This window comes from Mastacembelus armatus, chromosome 7 (assembly GCF_900324485.2).
Source record: "Mastacembelus armatus chromosome 7, fMasArm1.2, whole genome shotgun sequence".
NCBI classification, from domain to species: domain Eukaryota; kingdom Metazoa; phylum Chordata; class Actinopteri; order Synbranchiformes; family Mastacembelidae; genus Mastacembelus; species Mastacembelus armatus.
This window is the reverse complement of record NC_046639.1, coordinates 25,315,492-25,328,691: the sequence shown is the minus strand read 5'-3', so window position 1 is coordinate 25,328,691 and position 13,200 is coordinate 25,315,492. Positions and strand designations below refer to the sequence as shown.

Here is a 13,200-nt window from a genome sequence, read left to right as displayed (position 1 = left end):
CATCCAGAAAACACTCACTGAGCACACAGAGCTGCATATAAAGGCTGCACAATGCTGCAAAGGAGAAAAGAGGAAAATTAAATCGAAACATTCTTTATCTGCATCACAACACTGGCTCATTTTTAGATAATACTTAAATCAGCTTTATATAAAGTAGATTTTCAAAACTCGCCAATTGTACAGAGATCCTATAAATTCGAATGCCAAGTTGCTCATGTCGTTTTCTGAACAGAAATCAGCACAAGGCACATTTTCTGTAAATAGTTTAATATTAAATAAAAAAAGACTCCCATATAAAAAAGAAAGCTACAGTCCACAATTTAATCCTCTTTTTAAACATAAGTATTGAAAGCAAGGGGTAGAATGAGAAAAATACTTAATTACAATTCCCAGGAAAATTCACAATTCATTGTTTTCTCTCGTCTAACAATATAAAATCAAAATAAAACACATTAACTGTACATATGTACAAATCTCCAAGTGTAGAAATTGCATAATCTGCTTTTTCACTTTTTATTCTTTTTGTTTGTTTAAATACAGCTAGAGATGCCAGTACTCTTGGGGCAGGGGGGTGATGAGGAGACAGAGGGAGGATACTACTCCAAATCCACAGTAACTCAACGTAAGACCTCATCACTCTCGACACTCATGTTTTCCAGCCATTCGTTCAACCAATCAGAGGGCCTACTGTACTTTCTAATAACAGTCTTCCTGCAGATGCTCTATTTCGCAATCCAGTCCTTTTTCCAGACACTGATCCCATGGCTGAGGGTTCAAAGTCTGGCTGGGTGTCACGTCAACAGAAAATCTCCATCACACTGCAGATACATGTAATTCTTCACAGCAACAAATGACTGAGCATGTGACATGCAAGTGGGTTGACAAAGTGGGGCAAATGACACTCAAAAGTTCTCCTGAACCGTTCCAGATGTTGTTGTGGACCTTACAACATCCAACGCTGGACATGGTCATATTCACTTACAATAGTTTTCCTGCTCTGTTGGGGAAACCCTGTTGTGTTGACATGATTCGAAATGTTGCACAAAAGAACTTCATTTTAAAATGTCATGTTTTCGCAGCACATAAAATTATTAGTGATGCACAAACCATTAAGGAGAATCTCACAGAACATGTTGAAACAGGAGAAACAAAACGTCACTTCTCTAAGCGACACAAAGGGTTGATGTAAACTGGCTACAAAACCTGAAATGGTGAACAACATTATGTCCTTGGCCTGTCCCATATGAAAGTTATCTCACACTACAAAAGAAAAAAAAAACTCCAGTCCTGTTTTATTCCCTTCCAGCATCTCCTGAAAACCTTTCTGAAATACAACCACCATGCATCTCTGCAGAGTGCCCTTTATCTTTCCAACAGGCAGGGTCTCTTTAACTAAACCAAAAATAAATTTATTTAAGGGTCAGACAACTAGGGGCTCAGCAACAGGACTGTTGTCCAATACACAAACACACAAGACATAAAAAGACACACACATACAGACACACTTTCAACAGAGAGCATCGTTCAAGTAGATGGCCTTTATCCTGACTCACAGTTACACACTGATGAGAAGAAAACAGTACTCGTTGGTTATTGTTGTGTTTTCTCATTGATATAATCCTAACACCAACCATAATTAACAGGTCTCTGATGACGATGTCAAGCAACCATTACTTTGTGAACTAAACCTAAGAGAAGACCTAAGTGAAAACGTATCAACAAAATTCCTTTTCAGTTATTTTCCATTTTTTATAAATTAACTTTTCAGACTAGACCTCTTTATGTGTTTTCTTTCATAGTGGTTGCCATAACAATAGATGAGATGACAACAGCATATTAGTGCAGTTGTTTATATATATATATATATATATAAAAAAAAAAAAAATCATCTAAACAGTGGTGATGATGGAGGGGGAAGAGAGGCATCTGGCTACCCTTGATTGGTGAACAGCCATGATTGACAGCTCTTTCCACCAATCACTGCCTCTGAGATCTGGTGCCTCGTCGCCTCCTGCCACGGACCGACCTTTCAGGCTTCAGCAGTGCTGTCTGGAACGAGAGAGAATCTACCGTCACATCAGTCTTATATTCTTTCCTGCTCCCCAGTGGTGGAATAACAACGATCACACCCAGATTGGTGATCCACAGCATGGAACAGAAAACTGTAGCAAGGCCTGTACATCTAATATTTGGGTCCCACCTTTCACAGACCAAGAGCAGTACTATGTGAACCTGCAGTGCATAGCTACTGTTTTTTTTTTTTAATTTTTTATAAAAGGTTAAAATTTTCTTTCATGACCCAGGAAACAGCAGTTGAAAAAAATGAATCTTACAACAAGGTCAACTCTGAACTGCTTTGTCAACAAAAGTGAACCTCAGTTTTGCAGCCTAAACGTAATGTTGCTGCGAGCATGGCTAAAAATATGACCAGCTGTTTAAAGGTCACAGCAGCATATTGCGACAACCACTGAGGGTTGCTTTAAAGTAAAACTGGTGGTTTGGAAAGAGTCGGACGTGAAAACTTGTTCAAGGATTCTAGTGAGTTGCTGGAGCAGGAGCTGGGTCTTACTGTTGCCTTGGTTTCCTCTAGTGCTGCAGCATCCAAGTCTCTGAAGTCTTCCAACACATTCTGTAGCCTGAAAAACAAAGTAAGAAACACACTGGTATAGTATTTAGACATTACAGTCCAAAGTCCTGAGATCAGAACAGATATCTGAGAAAAGACCTGATCTTACGTTTGCTTCCTTTTCCTTCCTCTTCTGGCTCCACCCGTTGCTCCTGCTTGATCCTTGGAAGGTAGAATCAGAAATCACATTACAGACACGACCTGATAAAAGACTCTTGTCATTGAGTTAAAATGATACCACCAACTATAGGCTATAACAAAGTCTGGCACAGAATGATATCAGAAGACACAGGTACTCACCCTTCCATGTTCGCTGTGCATCAATGTCCCAACTGTCTCCTCACTGGACCTACCACTGCATCCATCCCTGGGACTGAGGTACCCTGAATGAGGAAGATGCCCCTGCCTGTCCCCCCCTGCCTCCACAAATGGGCACACAGCTGCAGCAGGCCCAGTACAGTCTGTTTTAGCCTCCTCCAAGTATATGGGTGGCAGAGGAGGCTCTGGGTGGGTATGTCCCTCTACCATGACTGGCTTCCTTTGTAAGGGTGACGTAGATCCGTCCTCAGTGGGTTTGGGTGTGCCCTGCGCTGGTGAATGAGCTGCTGCTTCCAGGCTGAGTCGAGATAAGTCTGGGTTGCGGAGGGAACAGGCCCTACGTGGGCTGAGCGAGACAGGGGCACTTGCCTGTGGCAGAGTTGAGACAGGGGTGGATGGGGTATGGTGCTCCACAGGGAAAGAAACTGGCGGTAAGGCACAGAAGGGTGAAGTGGGGTCAGATGGCCCCAAGTGGGCCCCATCTTCTTGCTCTTTTGCACTGACTTGAAGGAAGGAGGTATAAATCGTGTCCATGAATGAGGTGTAAGGATCAATAATTGACCTGCCCTCAGATCCTCGCTGGGGGGCTGGGGTGGGTTGTTGGGCAGTGAGAGGAGCTGGAGGAGGACTGGGGCCCACAGGAGCAATCTGACCGGCTGGAATGTCTTCCTCTGGTGTAGGGCTTTGTGTTTCCTGCAATGAGACTGGCTTCTCTGCTTCTGAGGGAGGTGTGAGGTTTAACTGGAGGAAAAGAGATTTTATAACAGTCAGGGATCTGATCTAGTAAGATCATTACTAAACAAGCCATCTGATACCTGAATTATTTAATTTGTAAAGAAGAAAAAACCTTTTTGCTAATGAGAAAGAGAGCTGAAGTCAGTTTAGCCAATCCAAGCATCATTATCTTCTCAGACCAGGTGTGATAGCTCAGTCACATCACGCTCACATTAGACTCATTTAATTCTCACTTGCATATACCTCTTCTTTCAAATATGCCTGACTGACAATATCAAGGTGCCTTTTACCTTTTAAAATTGGCTCAGAACATCTTCAGTAAAAGGTTTTGCATCTTCAAACAGTCTTAGTGTAAATAACATCCCTATTTAGTGAAGAACCAATTTATATGCCTAATCCACTGAATGAACTACCTGTAGGTTGTTGAGCAAGTTGATGGCTCCATCGGGACCCTGGAGCAGTGGCATGCCCAGAGCAGAGGTCTGGACTGGGGGTAGGAGGATGGAACCTGCTCCAATCCCCATCATGTTATGGAGGCCTGTGATGCCAGAAAGATCTCCTACAAAGACACATTTCACAGATAGACTGATATAATGGCTTACCACTACAAACTACTTGCAGTGTCATTAGTGTTGAGACTCAAAATAGCTGGTCATTTATTCCTAACATACTTATTAAGTGTGACAGAGGGTGGGCACTAACCTAATACAGCAGGATTAAGCAAGGTGGGCAGTAAGTGTTGGAGGATGGGGCTGTCCTTGGCTTGGATAGACAGGGGTATGAGGGTGTCAACACCAGCATCAGCAGATACCTGGACAGTAGAGGACAGGAGAGAAGAAAATTAGAGTTTCAGACATAAAAAGAAACAAAAGGTACAGACGGGGGAACATTTTAACATGGAGAGTTTGTATTTTTGTGGGGGAAAAGCAACTAACACAGAGGAAAACAATGGAGCAGTTAAAGAAAGGAAATGAGCTCATACTGTAGGTTTTTCAAGGGACTAGTAGAGGAGGAAAGTGCTACAGGAAACAAGGAAGCCTACCTGAGGTTGGGTATGTTGGGTTTGCTGTGCAGGAACTGACTGGGTGTGGGGAGGCGAGTGGAGCTCGGCAGAGCTCAGGGCAGCAGAGAGCAAGGCAGGGCTGAGGGACAGGAAGGCTGCATGGGGAGGAGGGAGAGCGGCAGGAAGGAGCAGAGACTGCAGGGCTTGGACAGATCCCTCAGCCCCTGGAGGAATGGAGAGAAGGCCCTGGGCCACCTCCACCAGCCCTGTGCTCTGCAAGGTGGATGGATCCAGGAGGCCAGAAGTCTTATCCAGGGTGAGCCCCTCCAGAGTGGTGGGGATCTGCTGTGGCTGTTGAAGAGGAACTTCTAAGCTGACCTGACTCAAATGACCCAGGCCAGAAAGAGGTAACAAAGGTGCCTGGTGTTGCCCGAGTAACAAGGAAGCCATAAGCAGAGCTTGTAGGCTTGGTTTTTCTGTTAGTGCTAAATCAGAATCCTGTCCTGGGGTAGGGGTTGTAGCTGGCGATGGAAGTGGGTTCAAAAGGCCCAGAAGGTTCAGAGGCAGCTCCCCTTGGGCACCACTCAACAAGGGCAACAAGGGAAACAGAGGATTGTTTATCTGTTGCTGTCTCTGTTGGTGGTCCTGGTGTTGCTGCTGTGTCTCCTGTTGCTGTATCAGTAACTGCTGCTGCTCTGGGGGCTGAGGCTCTGACAGATGGTGTGGTGTAGCATTGGCAGGGGGTATCTGTGCATGCTGCCCTCCCAGCCACAGCCCCCCAAGTGGCAATGAGGCAAGGACCGCAGGGTCCAGGAGAGATGGCAGGCCTCCTGTGGATGACAGCAGCTGAAGCAGCTGCTCCTGGTTCATGAAGGGGAAGGCCTCTGCCAGAGTTAAGGGAGTGGTTGAGTCGCCCACAACTGAAGGGGTAGAGGAAATATCAACAACATGAGAGGAGACAGTTGGCCCAGGGCTGGTGGCTTCTGGAGATTTGGTCACAGTGGAGACCTTTACACATCCAGGGTCCTCTGGCCCTGTAGAGAAATAGACAAACATTTACTACTGTTCAGTCTGGCCTATTGATCAACAAACCAATTTTATATGTTCTTGACTTTGGCAGTTTGCAGGATGTCACCATGCAGGGTAGAGCACTGAAGGCTACAAAACTGCATTAAATTACCGAGCTGACACCCACAGAGGGTGCAATCATGCCCAAAATCTTCTTAAGACGTGGTCATTTATAAAACTTTATTTACAGAGAGAAACCACGACCATTAATCAGATATGCATGATCAAAATGTGTGACGCAATCTTCATGACTATACAGATATATCTTTAGTGTATGAACCATATTACTTGTTATCTTCAAGACTAAAAACACATTTCAGACTGACGAACATCTTCACCTGCAGTGTGATTTCCTTGAGAAGACATCTCAGCATCAGTGGTGCCATCGGAGGGACTGTCCTCTCCCTGTGGCACAGAGGAAGATGCTGCAAGAATGGCCAGAACATGGTTGCTAAGATCAAGAGGCTTTGGGGATGTGGCTATGGCCAAAGAAACACTGCCCTGAGAATTGCTCAGGTCCACTGATCCACTTGATATGCTGTTCACACCCATCTCTACTGTCACAGTGCCCGGTGCTTCCCGCAAAGGTGCCTGGGAAAGAGAGTCAACTGTAGGAAAGTGATTCTCACTTGGCTGTTGCTTGTCTGAGGGAGTCGGGGACATCTGCTGAGATGGGCTGCTGCTGTTCTGTAAAGCTAAATTGGAGTTGGGCATCACAGCTGAAGTAGGAGAATGCCTTTGCAGAGGACTTGATTTAGTGGGCCGAGAGTGTGAATGACACTGCACTGTTCTGAACGGAGAGGAAGTAGGAGGGGGAGAAAGCGGCTGTGACACAGAGGGTAGAAAATTAGTGTCATTGGTTTGGCAGGGGGACTGAGTCTGTGGGTGCCTGATGTTAGAATGAGAGGTGGGAGAACACGGTGACAGCCTGGGGCTCTGTTTATTAGTGTGTCCACCTCCTTCAACAGACACAGCGGAAGCAGAGTTGGATGCTGAGGCTGTGGCCTGTGCATTCTGTACACTGAGCAGGTGTAAAAGAGCAGACAGAGGCTGGGTTGGAGGATCCAAGCCCACAGGTGTAGGTGTCAGGCCTGTAGTGAAATCCAAAGCTTCATTTTGTCGAGAAGGCCTGGAAAGGTGCGCTGCTTGTCGAGGAGCAGACAGTCTGAGCATCTGCCCAGGGAGGAGATGATGATGATGATTTTCCAATATAACAGCAGTCTGGTTCTGCACAGGTGAGGTAGAGGAGGAGTGCGAGGTGGAGGAAGCAGAGGACAGGTTAATAACTGTGGCAGAAACTGTATCTCCTGGTGGGGTTTTCTGTGGCCCATTAGCCAGCTGCTGGGGGTCTCTTAGCATGCTGAGCACTGTGGGAGACCGCCGTTGCCTCTTCCTGTGCGATGCATTGCGCTCTGCAGCAGGAGGCAGGTGGGGCAAAGAGGAAGCCAGGGACTGGGCCAGAGAGTAGGATGGAGGAAGGAGGACAGCAGAGGCTGCTGTGAGGGAGGAATGGGGAGGCCTAGCAGAAGCAATGTAGGGGGGAGGGTGGCTGTTATGTAAAGTGCTGTTTGTTACCTTTGATGACTGCTGCTGCTGCTGCTGTACCTCTTTCAAGACCTCCAGAGAAGAGGGCAAGTTCACGGGGCTGCTGGCTGCATTTGAGCTCTGGCCCGGGGTTATCTGGTTCGCTAGCTGAGCCTTGGCAGCCGCTGAGAGCAGGCTGCTCGCAGGGAAAGGAACGGGGTGTGGCAGCTTGCCCTGATGGCTGTGTTGGTTAGGAAATGGCCCTAAGGGTAAACTAGACGGGCATGTGGAGTTCAACCCAAAACCTGGTGGTCCTGCAGCGGAAGCTGGACTCATGATACTCTTCAAGGAGAGACCATGGGAATTGCTACTGTTTTGGTTGGTCAATAAGGTGGGGTTAATAGGGTTAAGGTGGTGGTTATTAGTGCTGCTGTTGCCTGAGTTCTTAAACTGCTCCAAGATCTCTTCCAGCTTGTACTTGTGGAAGTGGGGGCTGGGATTGGGGGAGCCACTGGGGAGAGGGGAGTGTGGAGAGGAAGAGGAGGATTTCCTCCTTTGAGACAAGTTACTTCCCATCAGCACTCCTCCTTCTGCTGCTGTTGAGCTTCCTCCCTGCTCAGAGAAAGGGGAAGGAGAGGCTGACGGGTGGCGGGACCGCTGGTGAGGAGACAATGAGTTCATGTTATGAACAGAGGGAGAGAGGGAGGGAGACGGAGAGAGGGGGGAGCCTCCAACAATGACACCATGAGGATGGTGAACGTGAGTCTGTGCTCCTCTTCCTCCTCCACCAAGGGTCACAGGGGAAGAGGGAGGAGGTGACGAGAGAGGCCGAAGCCGAGGAGAACCAAGAGTCTCCGGGGTTTTGGCTGTTCTTTGACCATGACTGACATTCTGAGGTGTGGGGATGCATGGTGACCTCTGGGCAGCACTGTAAGGTGGAACTGAGGGGTTGGAAGAAGAGGGGGAGGACAAAGGAAGAGGTGGAGGATGGTGATGCCTTCTCAAAGTATCTAGGGGATGGTGAGAGTTTGTGCCTGTGTGAAGGACAGGGGAAGAACCATTATAAGGATAAAAAAACTGGTGGGAGGATTTGGGGCTGACACAGGGGTTTGAGTGCAGGTTGTTGTGGGGACGTGCAGGAGCTGGATGAAGTTTGGCATGGTAAACGCCACGGTCCTCTTCTTCCTGTTCCATGAGTACCCCCTTTGGATCACGACTGTCCACTCGACTGTTCGCCTCTGGAAATGGACACACACACATACACAAAAAACTTGTTACTTCATTTAGCTAAATTCAACTTCAGGAAAAGCATCCTGAAGTTTGATTTCTGATGTTTCAGTTAACTCGTGTGCAACCTAAAATTCATGTGTCTGTGGACAGGTTCCCTAGGAGCAAAGGGATGGAAGTATACCTGTCAACACTAACGTTTTTCCTGGGAGTCTCCCATATTTCACATCCGTCTCCCACCCCACTCCCGTATTGTTATTTCTCTCAGGAAACTCCCTTAATTTGTATGGCCTAAACCTCCTTATATGAATAATCACATCAATATATTTTTACAAGTTTGTCCAGTTTCCAGATCCTTTATGAAACCTTCACCACTAAAAGACGAATGGAGGAAGAAAGAAACCGTGTTACAGATGATTTATGATTTAAAATTTGTAATAATAATAATAACTTTAAAAAAAACAAAACAAACATAAGTAAACTTATCACTTTGAGAATAAAATAGTGTTGGGTCCTGTTTGAGCTACAACATATTGCAGCCTCTTACACCAGGTTACTAGAGTCCAGATGTACAAATTTGATATCTATTAAGACAAACTGGAGAGCGACTCATTCTATACCCCAAAAAAATAAAGAAAGAATTTTTTTACAGGATGCTGACCAGCATCTGTTTAGTAAATCTGTAGAAAAGTAATTTCAATAGATTTGTTTAATGGTTTTATTAGGTACTGGGGACAGGCTGTAATGTGTCTTAGTGCTTCAGAATTTACCTGGATGATGAAGGTTAGTGAAGGGTAGCTGTGAGGCCTGCATACTTCGACACAGCGCCGCCATTGCTACCACTTTCCTTCTGTGGTTACACAGTTTGGTCATGTCCTGCTCCGCTTTCCCTAATGGGTGGCTGTACTGCTCCACCTTCGCTGCCATAGTAAAGTTGAAAACCTGCAGGACACCAAAGAAAAGAGGATTAGACAGAATTCAGATACTCACCCCCCCTCCCAAAAAAAAAAAATATATATATGGGGAGAGATAGGTGCTTTTCTGTGTGTGTACTACTTTTCTCATACACAAACACACAGAAAACAACTGAAAAATTCTTAGACTTTACCTTATGGATGATGAGTGGACACTCCAAGCCACATTTGCAGGTGGAGTCAGTCAACAGGTAGGTCTTGACCTCGTCCAGAGAAGACAGGGTAGTGCCACTGGGACTATAGAAAGAAAGCAATGGTGTTTTATGTGGCCTCTATAACAGTCCTGGGGTATTACAGCTGACATCCAATTTAGACCAGTAAATTTAAAACAAGAGAACAAGTGAAAAATGCAGATAAAAATAATGTAAAAAGAAAAAAAAATCCTCTCTTGTATCATATTAGGCTACTCCAACACAGTCCCAATCCTTTCAGTATTTAGAAAGTATGATTAAAAATGAGTTCTATGAATATATATATATATATATATATATATATATAAAAAAAAATATTCCCGTCTCACCCCTATGGGTGGTGTGTCTTCCTCAATCTCGGGTCCTCTACCAGAGGCCTGGGAGTTTGAGGGTTCTTCGCAGTATCTTAGCTAAAACCTCTGTCAGTCAAACTGAACCAACGCACCTGATATAGATCACCTGCCCACCCTCCACTCTCCTCTGCCAGCCGATAGGGACATGTATTGAAGTGGTGTGGACCCCATCCTTGTCCCCACTGACAGTCTCACTGCCTCCCATCATTTTGTAGCTGCAACCTGCCAGGACCTTGGAAAAAACAATCAATGTCAATACCTTTCTCTAATCCTATGAAAAGAACGAAGGATTTTTCTGCATTTGACATTTTTATATCAATTTGGAATAACGTTTTATCATAGCACAGAATTTTTTTTACAAAAGGGTTTACAACGTAAGTTTATTTTTATAGCCCAGAAATCACCATAGGCTCCCAACCCAGCTGTGCACAACTAGTCTGGTGCATGTGTACATATAGTGGTGCCTCACTAAACAGCTAAACATGTGTGTGCAAAATGAATGAATGAAAATCTCTGCAGTTAAACTTCAGGATATCAATGTTCTATTTAAAGCAGCCTGCATGTGAAATGTGCAGGCCACATTCATTACACAATACCAAACATCAAACACCACAAAAAGTAACCTAAGTTGGAGCCATGAAGAAATTAGCCGAGGTTTAACAGAATCATTAAAAATTCATACAGTAATAGCTGCTAATCAAATGTACTGCACTATCTACTGATACTGACAGAGGTTTTACTTTTCAGCTTTTGTCTTTGTCCACAAAAATGTCATTTGTTTTCCTTATGTGTTTGCTTCTGTCAGTACAAACCTCAATATATTGTTGTTGCTAACATTTATAACCAAATATAGATGACGATACACCTACGGCCACTGGATGTAGACATGGTGAGAGAAAGAGAGAGTTTATTTTGCATACCTTGTCATCTTTGGGAAGCCAGTATCTTTTTTGGCTAGGGTATCCACTGTCCAATGTACATGCTGGTGGGGCAGATACCCACAGACAGTCAGTAAAACCTGACTTGATGCAGAAACACCTGGACTTTCCTCAGATATGAGGCAGATCCTCCTGAGTGGACGACTCCTGCAGATGTTGTTGCTCAGATCACATCGGAGTAGGAGCCTGAGTGAAGATGGAGCGCCTGCAAAGGAAGGTGGAGGTGGATTATGTAATCTGACAACGAGAAGCAGGATAAATTAAAATAAAAAAAACACACTTCCTGAAAATGATACGACCCGAGAGGGCTTCAGAAAATGACGGCATCAGCTGCATTACGCTGTAAAAAGCACAACTTCAGAGCAAGCTGTGGCTACTTTGAAGTGGGAGGGTGTGTTTGGATAGGCCCCTGGTGCACTGTGGTGCAGCTGCCTTTCCAACAACCCCATTAAAACCTAACAAGCTGAACACACGAAAGCAGCTTGACGTAGAAACTGCGCTAAAAGCAACGTCTCTTCTGTGTGCACTCAAAGAACAATATCTCACAAAGTGCGGGACCCATGACAGCCACAGCAGCGGCTAGGCTAACAGCTAAGTTGTCGTGACAGCTGTCAGGCGCACAAAACAGTCCGCTGCAAAACTCTTGTGTGTTAGCTACGGTAACGATGCACAATACCGCTTAGCAAAGACTCTGACCACCAGGCAGCACTCACTTATTGACAGCGGCGAGCTAAGGTTAGCGTTAGCGGCACCTACGAGCCTCTCCCTGCGTGTTGGCGAAGTTTGGGAGTCCTGGCTTTTCTTGGCTCGCGGGAGAATCAAGTTAGCTGGCTAGCTAACGGATTAGCCGGAGAGTGTTTTGGGAAATCGGCTAATACTTTGATAAATAACCGTAAATTAAATCATCCCATCAGTCCAATCACGCATCCGTACAACCCGTCAGCTCTCCGCCTTTGAGCAATGTCTGCCAGTCCGGTTTAAAAACAAAGAGCAGCACCGCTTCATGTTACTGCGCCTGGGATCTCGGGGCTAACGGTAGCTGCTAGGCTAGCACAGCTAACTGAATTTTACTTGATTCTGGACTGTCCCAACCGGACCCAAGGGTGTCCCGCTGCACAGTTACCCACCCGCTGCTTCTGCCTCTGTTCTCATAAACCGTCTGGCATTCAAACTGTATTCCGACAACCATAACAGCGCATGTAATCCCAAATTCACAGTTGTCCACTGTGTTTTTTTTTTCTTACAGATTCCGAGCAAAAAAAAAACCAAAAAAATAATAAAAAAAAAAAAATAATGGAGTTTTCTGTCGCGCATGCGCGTTCGGCGCTCAGGGAGTATTGTACCCGACATGCACCGGGACCTTTGTAGTGCTCCAGACAGACATGAGTGCGGAGCTCCTTCACAGAGGACATGGTAATGACAGAATAATAATAATACGCGTCGGCAGCTGAGAATAATGCGCCTGTCTGCGCTGAATCTCAGCACATGAAGTGCAGGACGTTTGCACATATTTGTTATACATAAGTGTAAAATGCATTAATTTATACTCATTGTCTCCTCAAAGCAATTTATCTTTTAACTATACACAGCTTATTGTGTAATGTATAAAACTGAATTAGTCAACCTGACACAGCAGGCAACTGTCATGCAACTGCCCTGAGGCACCAGGGGCCTCCAGGGGCCCAGACTGCAGGGAATTACTGTGTGGTCATCTGATTAATTACAAACTGTTCTAGTAACACCGTGAACAGTATTATCTAATTTGAGGGCTGTTTCTCAGGGGCATCGTAAGTCAAAACAGTATAAATGCCTTTGTTAATTTGTTTTTTTATTGGGCAAACATTGCCTTATTGAGTCACCAAGTCATGATTACTAACTCATACACAATGTAAAGTAAATGGGCAAAGCAGGTGATCAGTAGGAGCCAACAGCTCGTGTTTGCTCCTGATTTTAGTGACCTGATGATGTTCTCTCTAGCACCACCACCAGGACAAACCTTCAATTTTCATGAAGTGGAAATACCCAACATTTGCAGCACATGCCCTGTCAGCTCCTGACATAAAAATTATACCAAGCCCCATGACCCACCTGCCAAGACTAATTGAGGTCAAGATGAACTCTGACCTGCATGAAATACATCAGATCAAACAAACCCACAGAAAGAGTCAGGAACCAAATATCACCACAACATATTTTACACACATTTTTATTTACTCTCTAACTTTTTTTTTGCAACCCCAACA

General features: G+C 45.2%; 1 protein-coding gene across 3 annotated transcripts; it reads right to left on the bottom strand.

The window, feature by feature from the left end:
- Nucleotides 1-250: 250 nt before the first annotated feature.
- mbd6 (methyl-CpG binding domain protein 6) lies at nt 251-12,209 on the bottom strand. 3 transcript variants are annotated; one of them, XM_026331954.1, is made up of 13 exons: nt 12,085-12,209; nt 10,940-11,162; nt 10,112-10,251; nt 9,610-9,712; nt 9,272-9,443; nt 6,089-8,512; nt 4,722-5,716; nt 4,382-4,490; nt 4,093-4,238; nt 2,927-3,685; nt 2,736-2,788; nt 2,570-2,636; nt 251-2,049 (listed from the first exon to the last, which is right to left on the bottom strand). In XM_026331954.1, the coding sequence occupies exons 3-13, from the start codon at nt 10,225-10,227 to the stop codon at nt 1,978-1,980; spliced, it is 5,016 nt and encodes a 1,671-aa protein (XP_026187739.1). In that variant the 5' UTR covers nt 10,228-10,251; nt 10,940-11,162; nt 12,085-12,209; the 3' UTR covers nt 251-1,977. The 3 variants fall into 3 exon arrangements, with proteins under 3 accessions (XP_026187739.1, XP_026187740.1, XP_026187738.1); XM_026331955.1 differs by lacking the exon at nt 12,085-12,209 and adding an exon at nt 12,029-12,068 and having other exon boundaries at nt 1,978-2,049; XM_026331953.1 differs by lacking the exon at nt 12,085-12,209 and adding an exon at nt 11,671-12,022 and having other exon boundaries at nt 1,978-2,049.
- Nucleotides 12,210-13,200: the final 991 nt, after the last annotated feature.

Excerpts from the sequence above, each read along its gene's own strand:
- mbd6 (XM_026331954.1), bottom strand. The coding sequence starts at position 10,227 with ATGATGGGAGGCAGTGAGACTGTCAGTGGGGACAAGGATGGGGTCCAC. Across the intron at positions 9,444-9,609 it reads GTCCACTCATCATCCATAAG|GTTTTCAACTTTACTATGGC; the intron begins GTAAAGTCTAAG and ends GGTGTCCTGCAG. Across the intron at positions 3,686-4,092 it reads ACTTGCTCAACAACCTACAG|TTAAACCTCACACCTCCCTC; the intron begins GTAGTTCATTCA and ends CTTTTCCTCCAG.